The 17355-nt window shown below is 44.0% G+C and overlaps 1 protein-coding gene across 8 annotated transcripts in view; it reads left to right on the top strand.

The window, feature by feature from the left end:
* Positions 1–324: 324 nt before the first annotated feature.
* ZMYM4 (zinc finger MYM-type containing 4) overlaps positions 325–17355 on the top strand; it is a 38975-nt gene continuing 21944 nt past the window's right edge. For 2 of the 8 annotated variants that reach the window (XM_063177590.1, XM_063177589.1), the window contains exons 1-5: positions 325–432; positions 12233–12275; positions 12669–13196; positions 14736–14803; positions 15371–15541. In XM_063177590.1, coding sequence (XP_063033660.1) covers positions 391–432; positions 12233–12275; positions 12669–13196; positions 14736–14803; positions 15371–15541 — 852 coding nt within the window. In that variant the 5' untranslated portion in view covers positions 325–390. Of the gene's footprint in view, positions 433–12232; positions 12276–12668; positions 13197–14735; positions 14804–15370; positions 15542–17355 lie in introns of those variants that run through there. The other 6 variants (XM_063177594.1, XM_063177592.1, XM_063177595.1 and 3 more) reach the window with 6 other exon arrangements.

Here is a 17355-nt window from a genome sequence, read left to right as displayed (position 1 = left end):
CCGGCAGCGCCGTGAGGGCGGCGGAGCCCCGGGGCCGCTCCCGCCGCGGGATCCCGGCGCGTCCCCCCCGCCTCAGGGCACCCCCGACCCCGCGGCCCCGCCGAGCCCCCGGCGCGCAGGCGCGGGCGCGCGCAGGCGTGCGGCGCATGCGCGGAGCGGCCCCGCGCTGGGCTGGTCGGGGCAGCTCCGGGAGCAGCGGCCGCGGCCTGGCGGGTCCGAGCCCCCCCCCCCCACCCGCCGCCCTCGGGGAGCCGCCGGGCCCCCCCTCAGCCCCGCCCGCCGCGCCGCGGAGCCCCCCGGAGCCGCCGCCCCCCGGAGCGCGGGGGAGGCTGAGAGGGAGTGACCCCCGGCCCCTCGCCCCGGGCTGGGACAGCTGAGGGGGGGCGCAACATGGCGGAGGCCAAGGAGGAGGGGCCCGGCCCCCGCGGCAGGGTGAGTGGGGGGCGCGGGGGGCGCGGGCCGGGGCGGGAGGCGGCGGGCGGGGCCGGGGGTCCCGGGGGCACCGAGCCGCACGAGCTGGCCGGCCGCGGGCCAGCAGCGCTGCCCCTCGGGGCCCTTGAGCTTCCTCTCCCCCAGGGCAGTGCCCGAGCATCCCCGCCACGAGCGTCTGGGCATCACTTCGGTAATAAACTTGCAGCTGAGCAGGAGCTGTCGTCACCGTCCGTCTCCTTGTTTAAAGCACGATGTCCTTGCTGCTCCTCTTAATTCCAGTTGTCCATGTCAGGCCAGAGTGAGCCAAGATGGCAGCACCATGCAGTTCTTGGATGCTCAGGCTGTGAGCATTGAATGGCTTCTGTTAGCCATGGCCATGCCAGGGTTTGGCTGTAGCCCCTCTGTGACTCGTGTTGGCCATGCCCCTTCCAGACTTGGCTGTAGCCCTTGTGTGACTCGTGTTGGCCATGCCAGGGTTTGGCTGTAACCCTTGTGTGACTCGTGTTGGCCATGCCAGGGTTTGGCTGTAGCCCCTGTGTGACTCGTGTTGGCCATGCCAGGGTTTGGCTGTAGCCCCTCTGTGACTCGTGTTGGCCATGCCAGGGTTTGGCTGTAACCCTTGTGTGACTCGTGTTGGCCATGCCAGGGTTTGGCTGCAGCCCCTGTGTGACTCGTGTTGGCCATGCCCCTTCCAGGACTTGGCTGGAGCCCTTGTGCCAGTGCCTTTGCCATGAACATCCCAGCTCTTGGTGCTTCGTTGTCACAGCTTGGGCCATCGTTGTCACCTCTTGGTCTGTAAGCACACTGTCCCTTCTCATCTGTTTGGTATCATAGAATCATGAAGGGTGGAAAACACCTCCAAGATGATCAAGTCTAACTTTACTTGAAGAACTGCTTCATCTCTTAAATCAGTGGAAGGTTCTTTGTGGCCAACACTTTGTAGTTGTGAAGGAAATGTGGGTGAATGTTTTAAGCAGTGCTGAAAATAATCTTACCATGAGTCCACTCCTCTTTCCTTCACACATGTAGCATTTAATTGAAAGCTTTTTGCCAGGAATGAGGTTTCAATCATGTTTCTGCTTGAGTGGAAGAGTCAACAGTCCACTGCAAGACTGAGCTGTCCAGTTCCCTTTCCCCAAAGATGAAGAAGCTTTCCCGTTCATTCTCCAGCCTTGGGAAAAACAAGAGCAGAGGCTCAACTTTTCCACTGGGGCATGGGAGAGAAGTTTAATTGCTGAATTTGTATCGGGGAACTTGAAACTTGTGAAAGTAATTGTTGATTAACATTGAAACTAATTGTTACCAAAGAGAAAACTAATTGTTACCAAAGAGAGCATGACCTCTCAGGGTCTCACTTGAGTGAGTTGTGTAGATGTTTGATTACTCTGCAGTAAGGGAGTGAAAATCATCTCTGAGTTTCTTAAACCTGTGTCTTGCAAACCATTCACTTACAGGCTCCAGGAATTTCGTGGAATTGTTCACAGTACATAAATGTGCAGGTCTTTGGGGGAATCAGGTGTTGGCTAGGTGCAAGAGGTGTGAAGGGAAATGGCTGCATGTGGGGCAGTAACTTGAGAATTCTTGAATTAAACTTCACTGCCAGTGATTGAAGTGTTAGTGGACATCAGGAAACACTTGTGCACCATGAGGACAGCCAGGTGTTGGAGCAGGTTGTTCAGAGGTTGTGCAGTCTGAGGAGCAGGTTGTTCAGAGGTTGTGCAGTCTGTGCTGGTGTCTCTGGTTTCCTCATGCTCATTGCCTTGACGTGCTCCTTTTATCACTTGGTGTTACCTACAGAAAAAGAGAATGTTGCCTTTTTCCTTCCCAAGCTTGTCACTTACCCACTGAGGAATAACAAATTCATCATCTGGTCAATATAATCTTCATTGGTCTTGGGAAAAATCATTTCTCTCTCTGTTGGCTAATTATTCCCTGGGTGCCAAGTGTGGAAGTCTCCATCAGTTCCTGCTCCACGTGTCCCTGCAGGTTATGGAAAGCTTCCCATGCTGTTGGCATTGACAATGAATGTTCTCTGCTCCTGCTGCAGCACAGGGCTTCAGTAAAAGTTAGGAATGATCCAGGAAAGTGGTGTTGCTCTGGTGAAGTAAATTAGGAAAGAGAAAACACAACTTGCCTTGTGAGGCATCATCCCAAAGCTGCTTTTGCCACAAGATGTTCTTGAGGAACGTGGGGAGAAGTGAGTCCTGGGCTGCTCCCCAGGCTGATGGAGCCTGTGAGGAGTGAGCAAGCTGTAAATCCAGCACACAGAGATCTCCTAATAATTAATGAGCTCGTGGAAGACCTGCATTTCCCAGTTCCCTTCCCACAGTGGCCCAGTTCCCATTCTGCAGGAGGTCATGGCTTTGGATTCTTCCAAGTCTTGTGCCTAAGGCATAACAAGAATTTCTTGTAAAAATTATTTTCCTTTGTGTGGAGAAAATCAAGAGTGATTGAATGATTTCTTCAGACAGGAGCTTAGCAGTTGGTGGTGTTTTCAGAATTGTTCTTTGCAGTATTAAAATCTCTGCAATTATTCCAGAAGCACATCCACTGAAGCTGGCATGTTGCAAATCCCATGGATAAGCAATCACCATCTTTTAACTCAACAAACTAAAGAATAACATTTTTGCCAATCTAAGACTGACAGACTTATCTAATTTGATTTTTAATAGGTTTTGGTAAGGTTTTATGTCTAAATTGTTTTAGAGCAGTTTAATTTCTGCCCTGAATCAAACTGTTGTGTATGCTAAGGAAAGCATTTACTATACAAGATCAATATTAACTTGCAAGATATCTGCTAGTATGTTTTTTATGAAGTTTATAAAAACATTTTTGGCGATTCAACTTTAATTTGTGCATAATAGCATTGTTTTGAACAGTTGTTTGTTTTGACTGGAAAGTTCATTTATTTACAACAGTTGTTGATAACTCCCTGGACCAGGCAAGACAATTTGGGCTGTACTGAAATTTGACACTTGGACTGTTGGAAATGAATGTGGTGTGAACAGGTGAACACTTGGGTGTCCACATTAATAAAACAGATGTTTGCAAAAGATTTTTAATTTTGCATGACTGTAATTAAAAATTGAAGGAGAGCATCTTATTTAGAAAGTTTTGGTGCTGAATTACTCCAGAATGGTAGAAAGATGATGAAGATGTTTCTCTGCCAAGGCTTGTGCACCTCTCAAGGCATGTTTTAATGTCAAAATCTTGGAATTGTCTTTCCAAAAATGAGCATAATTGATCCCAGGCATTTAGGTTAAGTTGTGTAAAATACAGAAAGTTAAGTCAGCTCTTTGTGCCCAATTCAAGGCCTTTTGCATCTTTGGAATGGTGGAATTTCATTCTGAAGTCACTCACAATGTTCTTGAAGTGGTTATCTCAGCTCTTCTCTCGTAGGGGTTGGAACTGGATGATCTTTAGGGTCCCTTCCAACCCAAGCCATCCTGTGATTCTCTGACTGGTGACTTGTACCCCATCATTCCTTCCACAATGCCTTTCCCTAAGTCTCACAGGGAGTTTTCTCTCACAACTCCAAGGTTTTCTGTCAGTGCTGACTCAGTTCAGATGATTCCCATCATCAATTCCATGAGTGGTAAAGGCCTAAGAGCTCTTGGACCTCACTTGTGCTGTTGCTTGTAACATTTGTTCTCTGGGATCCTCTGAATTCTGGGATCCTCTGAACTCTTCAAAAGGTTTCTGCAGCAGAGGAAATTTCATTGAGGACATCTCAGCAGGATTGGGGTGCTGCAGTGTCCATCCTCTCAGCCTGTGTTCTGCCTGTAGTGCCATCCCCTTCCTCTGGAAGTGCTCCTCAGAAATTCCAAGGAAAATTAGACATTTAAGAGACTGTAATTTGTTTTACCAAACTGATTTCTATCCAAAAATTATGTGATGTATTTTTTTTTCTGCAAATGCTGATTGACGAATGATGGTAATGCATTTAATTTTGTTTTCTGCTGTTTTAGATAAATTTGTTTAATTTTAAGAGTAGCTGGAAGTATTATAGGGGTTACCTCTACATTAGATAATTTAAAAGTGTGTTGTGTCTAATGCCTTTGAGTTTTTTAGTAAAAAAAGTGTGATGAGCAATTGTTGTCATAACCAAAGTTTAATACATCAGAATTTTGGTGCCAAAGCCAAGACTTTAATTCTATATTTGGTCCTTTTCCCTTTTGATAGCTGGTCCACAGTCCCAGGGCAGGATAAATTGCTGCTGCCAGAATTCTTTAATTTCCTTTGCAAAGAGAGGAAATCTGAATCATTAGCCTAATAAACGAATGTTTAGTTGTCTAAATTTAGGTGAGAAGAACTCCAAACAGAATTAGCACAACTATACAGAGTTATTCCCACAGGAGGCATTTTGGAGTACTTCCTTTTTATTATTATTATTATGTTTTTAATAACTTCTTTGTGTATTTCTGCAAGTCTTGATAGTTCTTAAAAGACTTGAAAGAACATGAAAAAGATTTCATCTGCATTGAAATTCATCTTTATATGGTGCTGTTTGCTCAGAAAGCTTTATGAAGTACAGTTAATGCAGGCTATTAACAGGATTTTGTTGTGTTGAATCGTGGAAAAGGCAAAAAGGAAGCCAGAATTAGGAAGGTACTTTGAAGAATGAAGAGAAACACTGAAATTGAGTTGGATGTACATCCAGGCTCTCCCATTTGCACCATCAATTGCTGCTGGCACTGAGCTCTGAGGAGAAAGGAGAGGACTTGCAGGACCTGATGGAGCTGAGCCAGGCTCCAGAGTGGGGCTGGGAACACAAACCAGGCTGGGCAGGACATGCTCCTGCTGCCTTTGTCAAGCAAAAACTGCTACAGTTGTGAATTTTCCCCATTTGTTCACAAAACCACCTTGTGGGTTTCTTAATTGAGGCCAGATTGTAATGACAAGCAGAGAACTTCAGGTTCAAACAGTTCAAACAGTTCACTCTCTTTAAAAATTCATTTACAGTGGGTTGGTTTGGTTTTTTTTCTCCTATTAGTAATATAACTAGTAGCAACTAATTACTAACATAATTAATCATCTTTCTGGATGAAACATGGAGTGATCTTCCTGAGGTTCTAGTGCTGCTGCTCCACCCTGGATTGTCACCTTTGGCACTTCTTGGTTGTATTTCATGGACTGGCTTTCCCTAAAGGACACAATGATGGATGGCTCTCTCTTGATGAGCTAAATGGAATTAAGGGGATTCCATGCTTTGCAGAGCAGAACCTTCTCACTAGCCAAATTTTTGAAAACTTTGGCCAAAATCACACATTTGTGGTCTGGACAGTGCTGGCCTGCTTGTGGAATAAGCTAAAATATGTAACTGCACTGAAACAATTGGTTTGGAGTAACTGCTGAGTATCACAGCATAAACACACATATTGTGACACAGACCCTGCTCTGATATTGGGCATTTTTACACTTTGTAATTCCCATTTAGCTCTCCTTCCTTATGCTGTGAGACACTGCAATTATTTTTATTTCAGCTCATTTACAGCTTCAGTGTAACCAAAATCTCAGCATTAGTGGTTGTTTGTGTCTTACCAGCAGCAGAGAAGTTCAGCACAGAGCCAGGGTGAGGTTTTGAGGGAAGAAATTCTTTGTTTGGAAACAAAGTCTTTCTTGTGGATGTCTTGGTTTGTTTGCTTGCTGTGTGGTTTGTGTCTGTTTCTAAATTGAAAAACCCAAAGCACATCGAAATCTGATATCTTTGCAAAGACAATTGCAAGGAAATTTGTTGTTAATAACAAATATTAGGGAGAAATTCTTCCCTTTGAGGGTAGTGAATCCCTGGCACAGGTGCCCAGAGAAACTGTGGCTGTCCCCATTCCTGAAGTGTCCAAGGCCAGGTTGGAGGAGACTTGGGATAGTGGGAGGTGTTGTTTGGAACAAAATGATCTTTAAGGTCCTTTCCAACCCAAACCAAACTGGGATCTTGTGATTGCCAAGTGAAACCATCACATGTGCAGCTGCTTCCTTCTCAAATCCATGATTTTGTGTGTGAATGGGAGAAGGGCTTGAATCCTCTTATGGTTTTTGTAGGTATAGATGAAACCCACCAATATTCCAGAAAAAAATAAGGCTCTCTGCAACTTCTGTGTGTTTGACAAGTTCATTTTGGCCCTGTGCATGTTGGTAACAATATACAGGTTCTGTGTGTGTGCTGGGTGGGTGTGGAAACTGTAAAGTTTGTTTGGAATTGGCCTGTGAATATTCCAAAAGTTCAGGAATATCAGAAAAGCCTGGTGGCAGAAAGGGACGATAAAATCCCATGCTGAACTGCTCCCTGTGATTTCTGGTGAATGATCCAGAATTCTTAAACTGCAGAAATGAAAGGGGAGCAGCACATGCCTGAATCTTCTGTCCTGACACTTAAAAATTGAAGATGTGTAAATGAGATGGAAGGTAAAACTATTTCTGTAACAGAATGTAGGGAGCCACAAGCAGCTGGGAAATTCCTGCTTTTTTACATTTGGGATTTGCCTTTAAGAACTCCCATCACCATCTCCACTTGATTACCTAAATCTTCTGTCCTAAATCTTCTGTCCTGATACTTTAAAATTGAAGATGTAAGTGAGATGGAAGGTAAAACTGTGTTCCTTGAACAGAATGTAGGGAGCCATAAGCAGCTGGGAAATTCCTGCTTTTTTACATTTGGGATTTGCCTTTAAGAACTCCCCACTGCATCACCCTCAGCCTAGATTCACAACAATCTTTCCAAGTGTTCAGCGTGGCTCAGGGAAGCCTCGGCGCCACTCACCGTGCCGAGCTGCCTCTGTCGCTGTCCCCAGAGGGACTCGGAGCCTGTCCCCGGGCAGGGTGGCGCTGTCCCCGCGCTGTCCCCTCTCTGTCCCCTCTCTGTCCCCGCCGTGCCGGGGTCCCGGGGCCGGCCAGGGGGGGCTCTGCGCTCGGCTCTATGGTGTGACCCCGGCAGGTTCTCTTCCTGCCGCAGCCTTTCCTTTCCTGTGGCAGGTATGTGCAGCAGCCCGGCTCTTTGTTAGCCCGGCTCTGCCCTCCCCAGGTGCTCGGAAGGTACAAATCCCTTCGGGCTGGCCGTGCTTTGGGGGGAGGCGGCTCCGGCAGGAGCTGCTGGGGAATTCCGCGGAGTTCAGCGGTGCCAGAGGTGCAGCGTGGTTGGCTGCTGCCTGCCTCCATCCCTGCCTCCATCCCTGCCTGGTATCTCTGCCTCCATCCCTCCCTGCCATCCCTGCCTCCATCCCTGCCTGGTATCTCTGCCTCCATCCCTGCCTCCATCCCTTCCTGCCCTCCCTGCCTCCATCCCTGCCTGCCATCCCTGCCTGGTATCTCTGCCTCCATCCCTGCCTCCATCCCTTCCTGCCATCCCTGCCTCCATCCCTGCCTCCATCCCTGCCTGGTATCTCTGCCTCCATCCCTCTCTGCCATCCCTGCCTCCATCCCTGCCTCCATCCCTCTCTGCCATCCCTGCCTCCATCCCTCCCTGCCATCCCTGCCTCCATCCCTCCCTACCATCCCTCTCTGCCATCCCTGCCTCCATCCCTGCCTCCATCCCTGCCATCCCTGCCTGCCATCCCTGCCTGGCATCCCTGCCTCCCATCCTTGCCTCCATCCCTGCCATCCCTGCCTCCATCCCTCCCTACCATCCCTCTCTGCCATCCCTGCCTCCATCCCTGCCATCCCTGCCTGCCATCCCTGCCTGGCATCCCTGCCTCCCATCCTTGCCTCCATCCCTGCCATCCCTGCCTCCATCCCTCCCTACCATCCCTTCCTGCCATCCCTGCCATCCGTGCCTCCCATCCCTCTCTGCCATCCCTGCCATCCCTTCCTACCATCCCTGCCTCCCATCCCTCCCTGCCACGTGGAAAAGTTCAGGGGATGCTTCCTCAGCTCACCCCACCTCCCTCAAGAACAGCAATGGAAATTTCAATTCCTTTTTTATTTTTATTTTTTTTTCATGTCTTCTCAATGGAATGAGTCCTGGAGTGGGGGTTATGCTGTGTGCATAGAGGGACAAGGAAACTACAGGCAAACTGAGAATCATTTCTGTCTATTTTTAATTGCAGTTCTGTTACATCTGCTTCCTTTCCACAGTTTGCTTATGGGTATATCAAAATCTAGGATCAAACTTCAGAAGCTTGCTAGAAAGACATTCTGTGTGTGTAAAGTAGATACACTGTTTGTTTATTTCTTAATGGATTTCTCTGTTTTGCATACAAAGCAATACTGTAGCCATAGGCAGCTTCCCTCTTTATACTGCACAAAAATAATCTATGAATTGTTTGATTTATGGATGACATGGCTATGCTGAACATCATGAAGGTATGGATCAGCTTTTTAGTTATTTCAAATTAGCATGTTGTATTGAAGTGTAAATGTGTGTCCTTCTGTCCTCCACTCCCAGCTCAGGCAGATTGGTGCTGAGGCTGTGACACTGCTCCCTCAGTCTCATGTACATCTATAAAAACCAGTGACATATCTGGTGGAATTTTATTCTGTTTATAAAAGCAATGCTGTCTTTTTTTATAGAGTAGTTACTTTTAAGCAAGTCACATTGCTTTCAGAAGTACCTCATTGTTTTGTCACCATTTCTGTATTCTTGTTTCATTTCATTCATTCATTTATTTGTTTTTTACAGCCTGAGTAGGCAGAGCACCACTTTGTGTGCAGTCCTAGCTAATGAGGCAGTCATTAAAAAGTACAGCCTAAAACATTGAATTTCACTAATACCAAACTTCAACTGTTCTGTGTTAAACCCTTATGGAGTTAAATGATTAAAACCACTAAGAATTATTATTCTCTGGCAAATATTTGCCAAGATGACTTAATGAAGGTGGTTTAGAATATTGTATTACTGAGTTTTGTTTTACAAATACCAGTGTGTTTTGAGGACTGAGTTGAAGAGTTGAAGCCTCAGTATTTGAACAGAAAACTCTGTTCCTGAGACTTTTGTAGGAAAGTCTTTTATCAAAGACTTTATGTGAGGTGTTGAGGTACCTTTCTCCTTAGATCTGCAGAGGAAATGCCATCAGTTCCATGTTTGCCCCTCAAGTACTTTTGCTCCACTTCTCACAAAATCTTAAAAAATCTGAGTGGAAGAAGGAAAAGGAATTAACAGTGATGAAAGGAGGAAGCATGAGGACTTGAGAGAGGGAATTGCCTTGCAGAACTGTAATAGAATAATGTAGAAATAGTAAGTTGGGCATTATTGTTCATATTTCTGTGTGATACAAGGCCATAATCCAGTTAAAAGCTAATGTACATGATTTATTAAAGTGACACATTTTTGTAACTGGTGATACACAAAATTTCCTCCTGAGGTGCCATTAAATAATTATTTAATGGCATCTCAGTGACATTGGGGAAGGGACTAGAAGTGTATAACTAAGAAAATACCCCACATTAATGCTGAAAAAAAATACATAAGCTCTAAATTCAGGGACAATACAGTTATAGACTTATAGAAGGAGTAATTTGTTTGGGATATATATATATATATTTATGTGTGTGTAGATACATATGTGTACACACATACAATCATCCCAACACTTTCCCTGGTTTTTTCCCTTTAAATTTACACTATGTGGGAGTTCTGATGCTGTTCACAGTCACAAACTAGATGGTGGCTTAGATAAAGCTGCTGGTATTGTCAGATGCTGGACTTCCTAAAGGCATAGCCTAAAACATTGAATTTTATAAATTTATAGGTTTATAAATAGGTTTATAAATATTTTCAGGGAAAGCTTTTGACCACAGACACAGATCTTCCTCTTTATCCAAAAACCTTTTCAAAGAAGATGAATTCTTCTTTTCATATCCTCACAAAATAATGAGTGAAGAAACAAAACAGGGTTGTTTTTTTCCCTAGGATGACCTTGTGTTTGGGAAGTGTCTTGGGTTCATTCCAGGTAGATTGTAAATGTTTTCCAGCTCCTCCAGAAAGTTTCTGGGAGTCCCTCATGCTCTTGCAGGTGGCCCCTTGTGCTGACTTGCCTGTTAGTGTTTCTTTGAATGAAACAGTGAGAGAGATTCACACTGTAAAATGTATCCCTTGGTGATACAAGCATTCCTGGGGTTGTCAGCTGTTGGCAAAGATTTGTTACCACCAGAAGAGGAGCAGGAACGCTCAGGGTTTGGCTGTGTAAGGCAGCCAGGGCTGTGTAGGACCTGGAATATTTTCCCCCAGGTACTTTGGGTCTCAAAAGATTAAAGAACTCCTTTGATACAAATCTACCATGAGAAAAGGATGAGCTTATCTCAGCTGAAAATTCCCTTCATCCCACCATCAAAATCTGTTGGAGAAGATAGAAAATTCCTGACAGGAAGCAAAAAAGGACCAAGAAAAGGTCAGTGTAGAGTCAAGGACCTGGGCTGTTGTTTTGCCTCCAAAAACATCATGCTCTGATATTATTATCAAATGACAACAAGTTCCTCTCCATGTTCTTCTGTAAAAGCAGCCCACCCCTGCTGTCCCTGTCCTCAGCAGCCTCTATGAGCACTTGGTATATCCAGTATTTATGGGGATTAATTTTACAGCTGTGTAAATTTAGTTGACTGTTAATGGGCTCCTAGATCAACATTAAACTTCCATCTTCCAGCCACTCCTGAAATTATTGCAGAGCTCAGGCCTTGCAAACCTTCCTGGGAGGTGTTTCCTTACTCTTTCCCTGTAGATAATTCCATGGAGAAGACTTGCATCAGCCTTGTGGAACTGTATCCTTTTTTTTGTTTTGTTTTGGTTCTCTTTTATTTTTCCAGCCTCAAGTGTCTGCCCAGAGAAACCAGAAAGTTCTGGTGAGGTATCCAACTGACTTGATGGACATGCCCTCACTATTCCATGTGTGTCCAGTTAAGCTGAAGGAGCTGCCTTGTCTTTGCAGACCTGCAAGAGGTGTTGGAAAGGGACGTTTTGCCATCAAATGACCTCTGGGACAGTCTGTTGTCATCCTTTCCTAGAGCTCCCTGCTACCAAACTGATAGCTCCCATCACAGCCCTGAGAAATACTGGATTTATCAACTAAATGACTTGAGTTAAATGAAATCAGGGCTCATCCCTTTGCTCTCAAATCCCATTACTTTCCCTGAGATGGCTTAAGAATTGCAGTGTGAGCAGGATCTAGCAGGAAAGAAGTGTAGAGAAAGGAGAGAGGGCTTAAATGAATTACTGTCATCTCTTGGGCAGAAAACAAGGCTGCTAATGAGTTGGACATTCTGAAGGAAACTTTAATTCTCCTTCTCCAGGCACCATCCAACATGCCAACAACTTCAACATCTGTCAGAGGATGTTTAATGCAGCCAGATGTTTGTGCAGCACTCAGCATCTGGGTCTTCTGTGCTTATGCTCACACTGACACTCTCTGGATTGGGAATTTAAACATTGCATTTCCCTGTTCCTGGAAAGGGGAAAATTCCCTCTAAGAGAGGTGAAACCCTTGGGCCTGTGCAGCCCATGGCAGTGGGAGCTGCCCAAGCTCCTGTTTTTTATTTATGTTCAGAAGGAATGAAGGCTTGTGGAGTATCAGGGCAGAATCTGTGGCCTTGACCTGGTACTGCTATCCCAGGTAGTAGAGAAAATTGACATTCCCTTTCCTCTCTCCTCTGGGAAGCAGCACTATTTCTAAATTTTCCTTGTGTGCCTTTTCTGTGCATTCTGAACTCATTAGGGTTAGTGTGGTTTCTCAGTCTTAATTCATAAAAATTTGCTTGAGGCAAGGAAGGAAGGAGGAGGAGGAATTGTGATCCTTCAGCTTGGTTTTGATCAGATACTTTTTAGCAAAGTACATGGCAGCTGACCAAGACAATGACACAGTGCTTTCCTTTTTTACAGTTTGAAGATAAATCTGATGCGGTATTTGATATTACAGAAAAATGTAAGTATTTCTATTTATTCTCTAATGTCATAGTTTCACAAAGCCTTTCTTGGAAGTGTCATTGCTGCTGAACAAGACTGTCTTGCCCTCATCCCAGCCCTTCCTGCTCATTCCCTCCTGCATTGCCTTCTCCACAAGTGCTCCAAGTGAGGTGAATGGAAATTAATATTTTTTCTTTCTTTGGTTAGTTTTACTCAGTTCAGCTTCTGCCTCAGAGTGGTGAGGGCAACTGAACCCTTTCTATGTCAGCAATGTTTTCACAGTCATGTTGGCATGAAAAGGTTGAGAATATTCAAGGAATTGCAGCATCAGCCAGATTAGGACACTCACGCCTTCATTACACGTGAAATTGGTCAGTTTTCTGACAGTTCACTGAGATTTTTTTCCCCCTAGGTGGTGAAATTCTGGATGCAGAGATGTCTGAGGACGCTGAGCACAACTTAGCACCTGCCCTGGACAGCTTGTCTTACGGAGCACCCAACCGAGCAGGAGCTGAGAATTCACTGCAGGGTGATGATCATGATTATTTTCTGAACTCTGGGGATCTTGCAGGCATACCTGTTGTTGGGAGTGACAACGAAGATGAGCAGAATTTCACTCCAAAAGACACTCTTTCTTCAGCAATTCATGATGAAGATCATCTGCAAGAGGGCAAGAGAGTTCCAGATCATGAACTGGACAGTGAAAAAGAAATTCAGGTTCAGAATGCAATCCAGAAGGATCTCACTTCCCCCTTTGAGCAGGGCCCTGTATTTAAATCACTTCGAAAAGATTTTAGCAGAACACGAGATAATGGCAAAGAGACTTTTTCAGCCAAGGACAAGAATAGAGAAGGACATTTTCAAGAACGTGAAAAACGATTGGAAAAAATCCCTAAAGATATGGATTCTAGATTGAAAAGCAGTTTTCTTGACAAAGCAGGTAACTGTTGCCATCATAGAGCTGGCTGCCCAGCAAAGAGGAAGAAAGAATTAGACAGAAATCAGCAATAGGGCTAATTATTAAAAACATCACCTTGTTGAAGAGAACAGGCAGAGCTGTGTGTAGGGGAGCATTTTATGAAGAACCCTGAAATCCAATGAACTCTGTCTTAGGAGGAGGATTTGCAAAGGGCTTGGCAGTGTCAGGGAGGTCTCATCCTCCACAGCTTGTTACAGAGCCTCAACATAACCTTTGTTGTTGTGGTTTCCTGAACCAAGCTGGGTGACAATTCAAGCTTCCTTTTGGTTTTTCTCACTGGTTTTTATAGACCATGGAGCTTCTTAAAAGAAAAGGTGGTGAAGTTTAGGTTAAGTTGGTGGCCAGTAAAGATTTTTTGAGCAAAACACCAATTGTTCACTAATGCCTAGGCATTTAAAGCAGTGTGGATTTGATAGTATCAGGGAAAGGCTTGCTAGAAAGGAGTTAGTGTCTGCAGGAACTAAGCCAGAACATAGCTTGAAATCTGCTTTTCCTGGGAGACTGCTCCCCTTCTTCCTCCAATACTTGTGTCTTGGACTTCATCCAGCCAACATGGGAAGAACCAAAGATGCCTAAAATCCCTTTCTCATTTGACAGTCTCCATAATCTTGCTGCCCACACATTTATTTTTGTCTTCCCAAGCTCTGAAAGTTGCAGCAGAGCAGTGAATGAAGGAGTTAAGAATAACCCAAGCAGGAACACATGGTTTAATCTTATTCAGCAGAGGGAGGGTGAGCCAGCACGTGAGGCACTCCTGGCTGCTTGTTCACATTCACAGCTTCTAGTTCTGAGGTTTAAACTTTAAATGTTCAGCAACAGCATCTTCAAATCAGTGCTTCCAGGTGGCACCAATGATAGAGAAGCAATAAAGATATCTTTAATAATAAAGTTACAGATGTATCTCTACTTGTAACTTCAGTTTGAAGTCAAGGGAAGAATGTTTCTGTACATAAGATGTATTTCAGAAAGTTGTAAATGCATACAGTTAAAAGATCAGGTAAAGCAGGCAGTAGTTGAAACCAGAGTGATAAATGCTCATGGAAATATCCAATATCTAGGCAAATCCTAAGTTTTTAAATGATATATTCTAAAAAAGCAGAAGATGCTATTTCCTGAGAAGAGGGGAAAAGGCAAAAGAACAGAACAGCAAAGAAAAAGCTGGAAGATGTTACTCTGAAAAGTATTTTGTGATTTAAATGTCAAAACAGGGGAGTTCAGAACCTGCTGAGGTGTGGAAAATTCTGAATGAAGAATTTGCATCGGAAGCCTGCAACTATTTTGCTGGAATGGGAAAATGATGATCCAATAGAATAATTTAAAAAGAGCCAATTCTCTTTAGGGATTACCACCTTTCCTACAGGGAGGAGAAAGGGAGTAGTTTAATAGTGGTGAGGTGCTGTCAGCCACTGGGGTTGGGGAGCAGGATGAGTCTCTGATAGTTTTAAAGGAAATGCATTGGAACCTGTATTCATTTCTATTTAATGTATATGTTTTCCTCAGTTCATAATCAAGTAGAAGAAACATTACGGACGCAGTTAGCGCCACAAACTCCAGAAACTAACTTCAGGGTAAGCTATAGATCTTTCAACCACTTTTGCAAGTGCAGCAATATGCTGGAATAATTCAAAATACGTATTTTGTATTTGAGTGTAAATTTGAGTGTTAAGGAAACTGATCTTCTGACTCTTAGACATCTTTGCTACTTAAACAGTACATATAATTTTGTAAAATTTTCCTGAGCCTCTCTTTGGATTGAGGATTCTTTTGGTAGCCACTTTTCTTGTTCAGCATGGTTGGAGTGACCGGTGAGCCGAACCTACAGCTGGATGCATCCACCTGACCTGCTGCTTTTTTTCCACATGAGCCAGGGAGCAGCTGTATCCACAGGAGACACTCCCAAACAACCAACTTACAGAGCTGGGTGTTTTCTGCTTTGCCCAGAGGAGTGGAAAGCATTGGGGGTGGGATGAGAGAGGGGGCTGCAGGGAGGATGAGGCAGCAGCTGCTGCCCAGCATTTCTCCCACCTTGGCAGGACCCAAATCTCTTGGTCTGCAGCACAAACTCCCCTTGGCAGCAGCCCAACTCCTCATGGCAGATGCAGGAGGGTGAATTCTTTTTCATATTATTGTTTCAGGAGTCTAGCTACCTATTTTCTAGTAAGGAATCTATTGGACAAGAGCTGGGGAATTCCTTTGCACCAAATATTAGAATTAAGAAGGAGCCTTTGGATGACGAATATGCTAAAGCTATGGCCCCACAGCAGGGACTATTAGACAAAATTAAAGATGAACCTGGTAATTCTGAGGTAAGTTTCCCATTGCATTTCTCATTTTGGTCTGACAGCTGACCGCTTAAGCTGAACAAAAATTCAGCCATTTATTGGTTTATTGACCGAAATTTAACTTGAAGAACATAGTTTAGTAGAAGGATTTTTCCCTCTTACACTACTATAAAAAAATTACCCACCCCCCTCAACTTTTTGATGTCTTGTTACCTTGTCTCTGAAAATGTTTTTCTTTTCAGTTAGAAACAAAGCCAAGTGCTCTAAAACTTCTGTAACTGAATCTGTGGCTACATAGACACTTTATCTAACTAGGAAATAAACTGTAAATCACATTTTGTTAAATAACTTATGAGTGCTCATAATTAGAGATATTAATTAAAGCAGCTAGTGCTGCTACTTCCTTCTTAAAAGCTGCCTTTGCAAGCATAGTAGTTCTTGTTTTAAATTAGCACTTAAAGGACTTAGCAAAATATTTAAGTACTTACACATCAGTGAAGTCAATTTAAGTATGTGTTTAAGTGACTTTCTCATTCAAGACTGACACTTTTTTTGATGATACAGGTAAAACTCAGTAACTGCAACCTGGAGAAGGTCTGACCTGTGGATTGAGCAGTGCTGGGGGCAGGATTGCTGAGCTCCAGCCAATTTTTGTGCCTCTGGTTTGATGTGCAACACCAGGGGAACGAGCTGTGCTGCAATTCCTGGCTCCTCACTGCTCATATCTGGGTTACATGTCAGATTTTATATGTTAAAAGTGTGCAAAACTTCCCAAAATGATGCATCCCTTTGTACCAACATGTGAGTGTTGGTGTTCTGTGCAGGTGTTAGATTTTAGCATCAGTCTTTGTCTTTCTGCTGAAGCTCCTCTGCTCTCTGGGCCTGTCTTCCCAGCACTTTTTCTTCTTTTCCCATAATACTCTCAATTGAATAAGTAAAATATTTGCAACTTCAGATTTTACTGTCCTTCTGATTTGTTCAGTCTCTGTGGGATTGTTTGGGTTTATTTTTCCTTGCACCTGTAGAATGTCAAACCACGTGTAGATTAGTTAAATCTGTCTCTTCTTTTGTCCTCCCAAGATGGCATCTGCTGTGTGGATTTGTGTGGAATGCAAGGCGAGATGTCTGTGGTTATCAAAGATCATATTAATAAGTAAAAATGAAGACTTGAAGAATTAAATGTCAAATATCGTATGGTTCAAAAAATTCCTTCCTGGAGTAAAATCCTGTGATTATCAACTCTGCCTGATACTGGAAAAGTAGGAGAACTGAGTTCATTTTGTTTTGCTTTAGATTGGAATTATTATGGGGGGGATTTTATGGATTTTTTTAAAATATTTCCTGAAAGATAAGAGCATTTCTTGCTGTAACCAATAGTTGGAGCTGAAGGTTTTTGGCTTTCAGCACTGTTAAGCTGCTGTGAAACTGCTTGATCATGCACAGTTGATGTCAGGATTTACCTCCATTTCTTTTCCTACTCTTGACTAATGATACAATTATAGTTAAAATGCTTTAAAAACTGTATGTCTGCAAATGATTAATTTTTAAATAATAATAATAATAATAAAAATGGTGCTTAAGAATCTCATCACAGCATGCCCATACCCAGCTTTGAGCTTCTCAACCTGAGATTTGATTGTTTCAGTCTGATGGTTCACATGGTCAAGGAATACCAGTGCCTGTCTCCTGGGAAACATGCTGAGAAATAGTTTGCTTGTCTAGTATAGAAATTCCAATTTTTCCCACAGGAGTGAGAGGAAGGAGTGCTCAGTGGAAGGTTGTTGTGGGATTTTGGGAGCTGGCAGAAGCTGGGGGAGCATTTCACTGCCACAGGGAAG

Source organism: Melospiza melodia, chromosome 27 (assembly GCF_035770615.1).
Source record: "Melospiza melodia melodia isolate bMelMel2 chromosome 27, bMelMel2.pri, whole genome shotgun sequence".
Classification (NCBI taxonomy): domain Eukaryota; kingdom Metazoa; phylum Chordata; class Aves; order Passeriformes; family Passerellidae; genus Melospiza; species Melospiza melodia.
The sequence above is the reverse complement of the archived record's forward strand: the minus strand, read 5'-3'. Positions and strand labels throughout refer to the sequence as shown.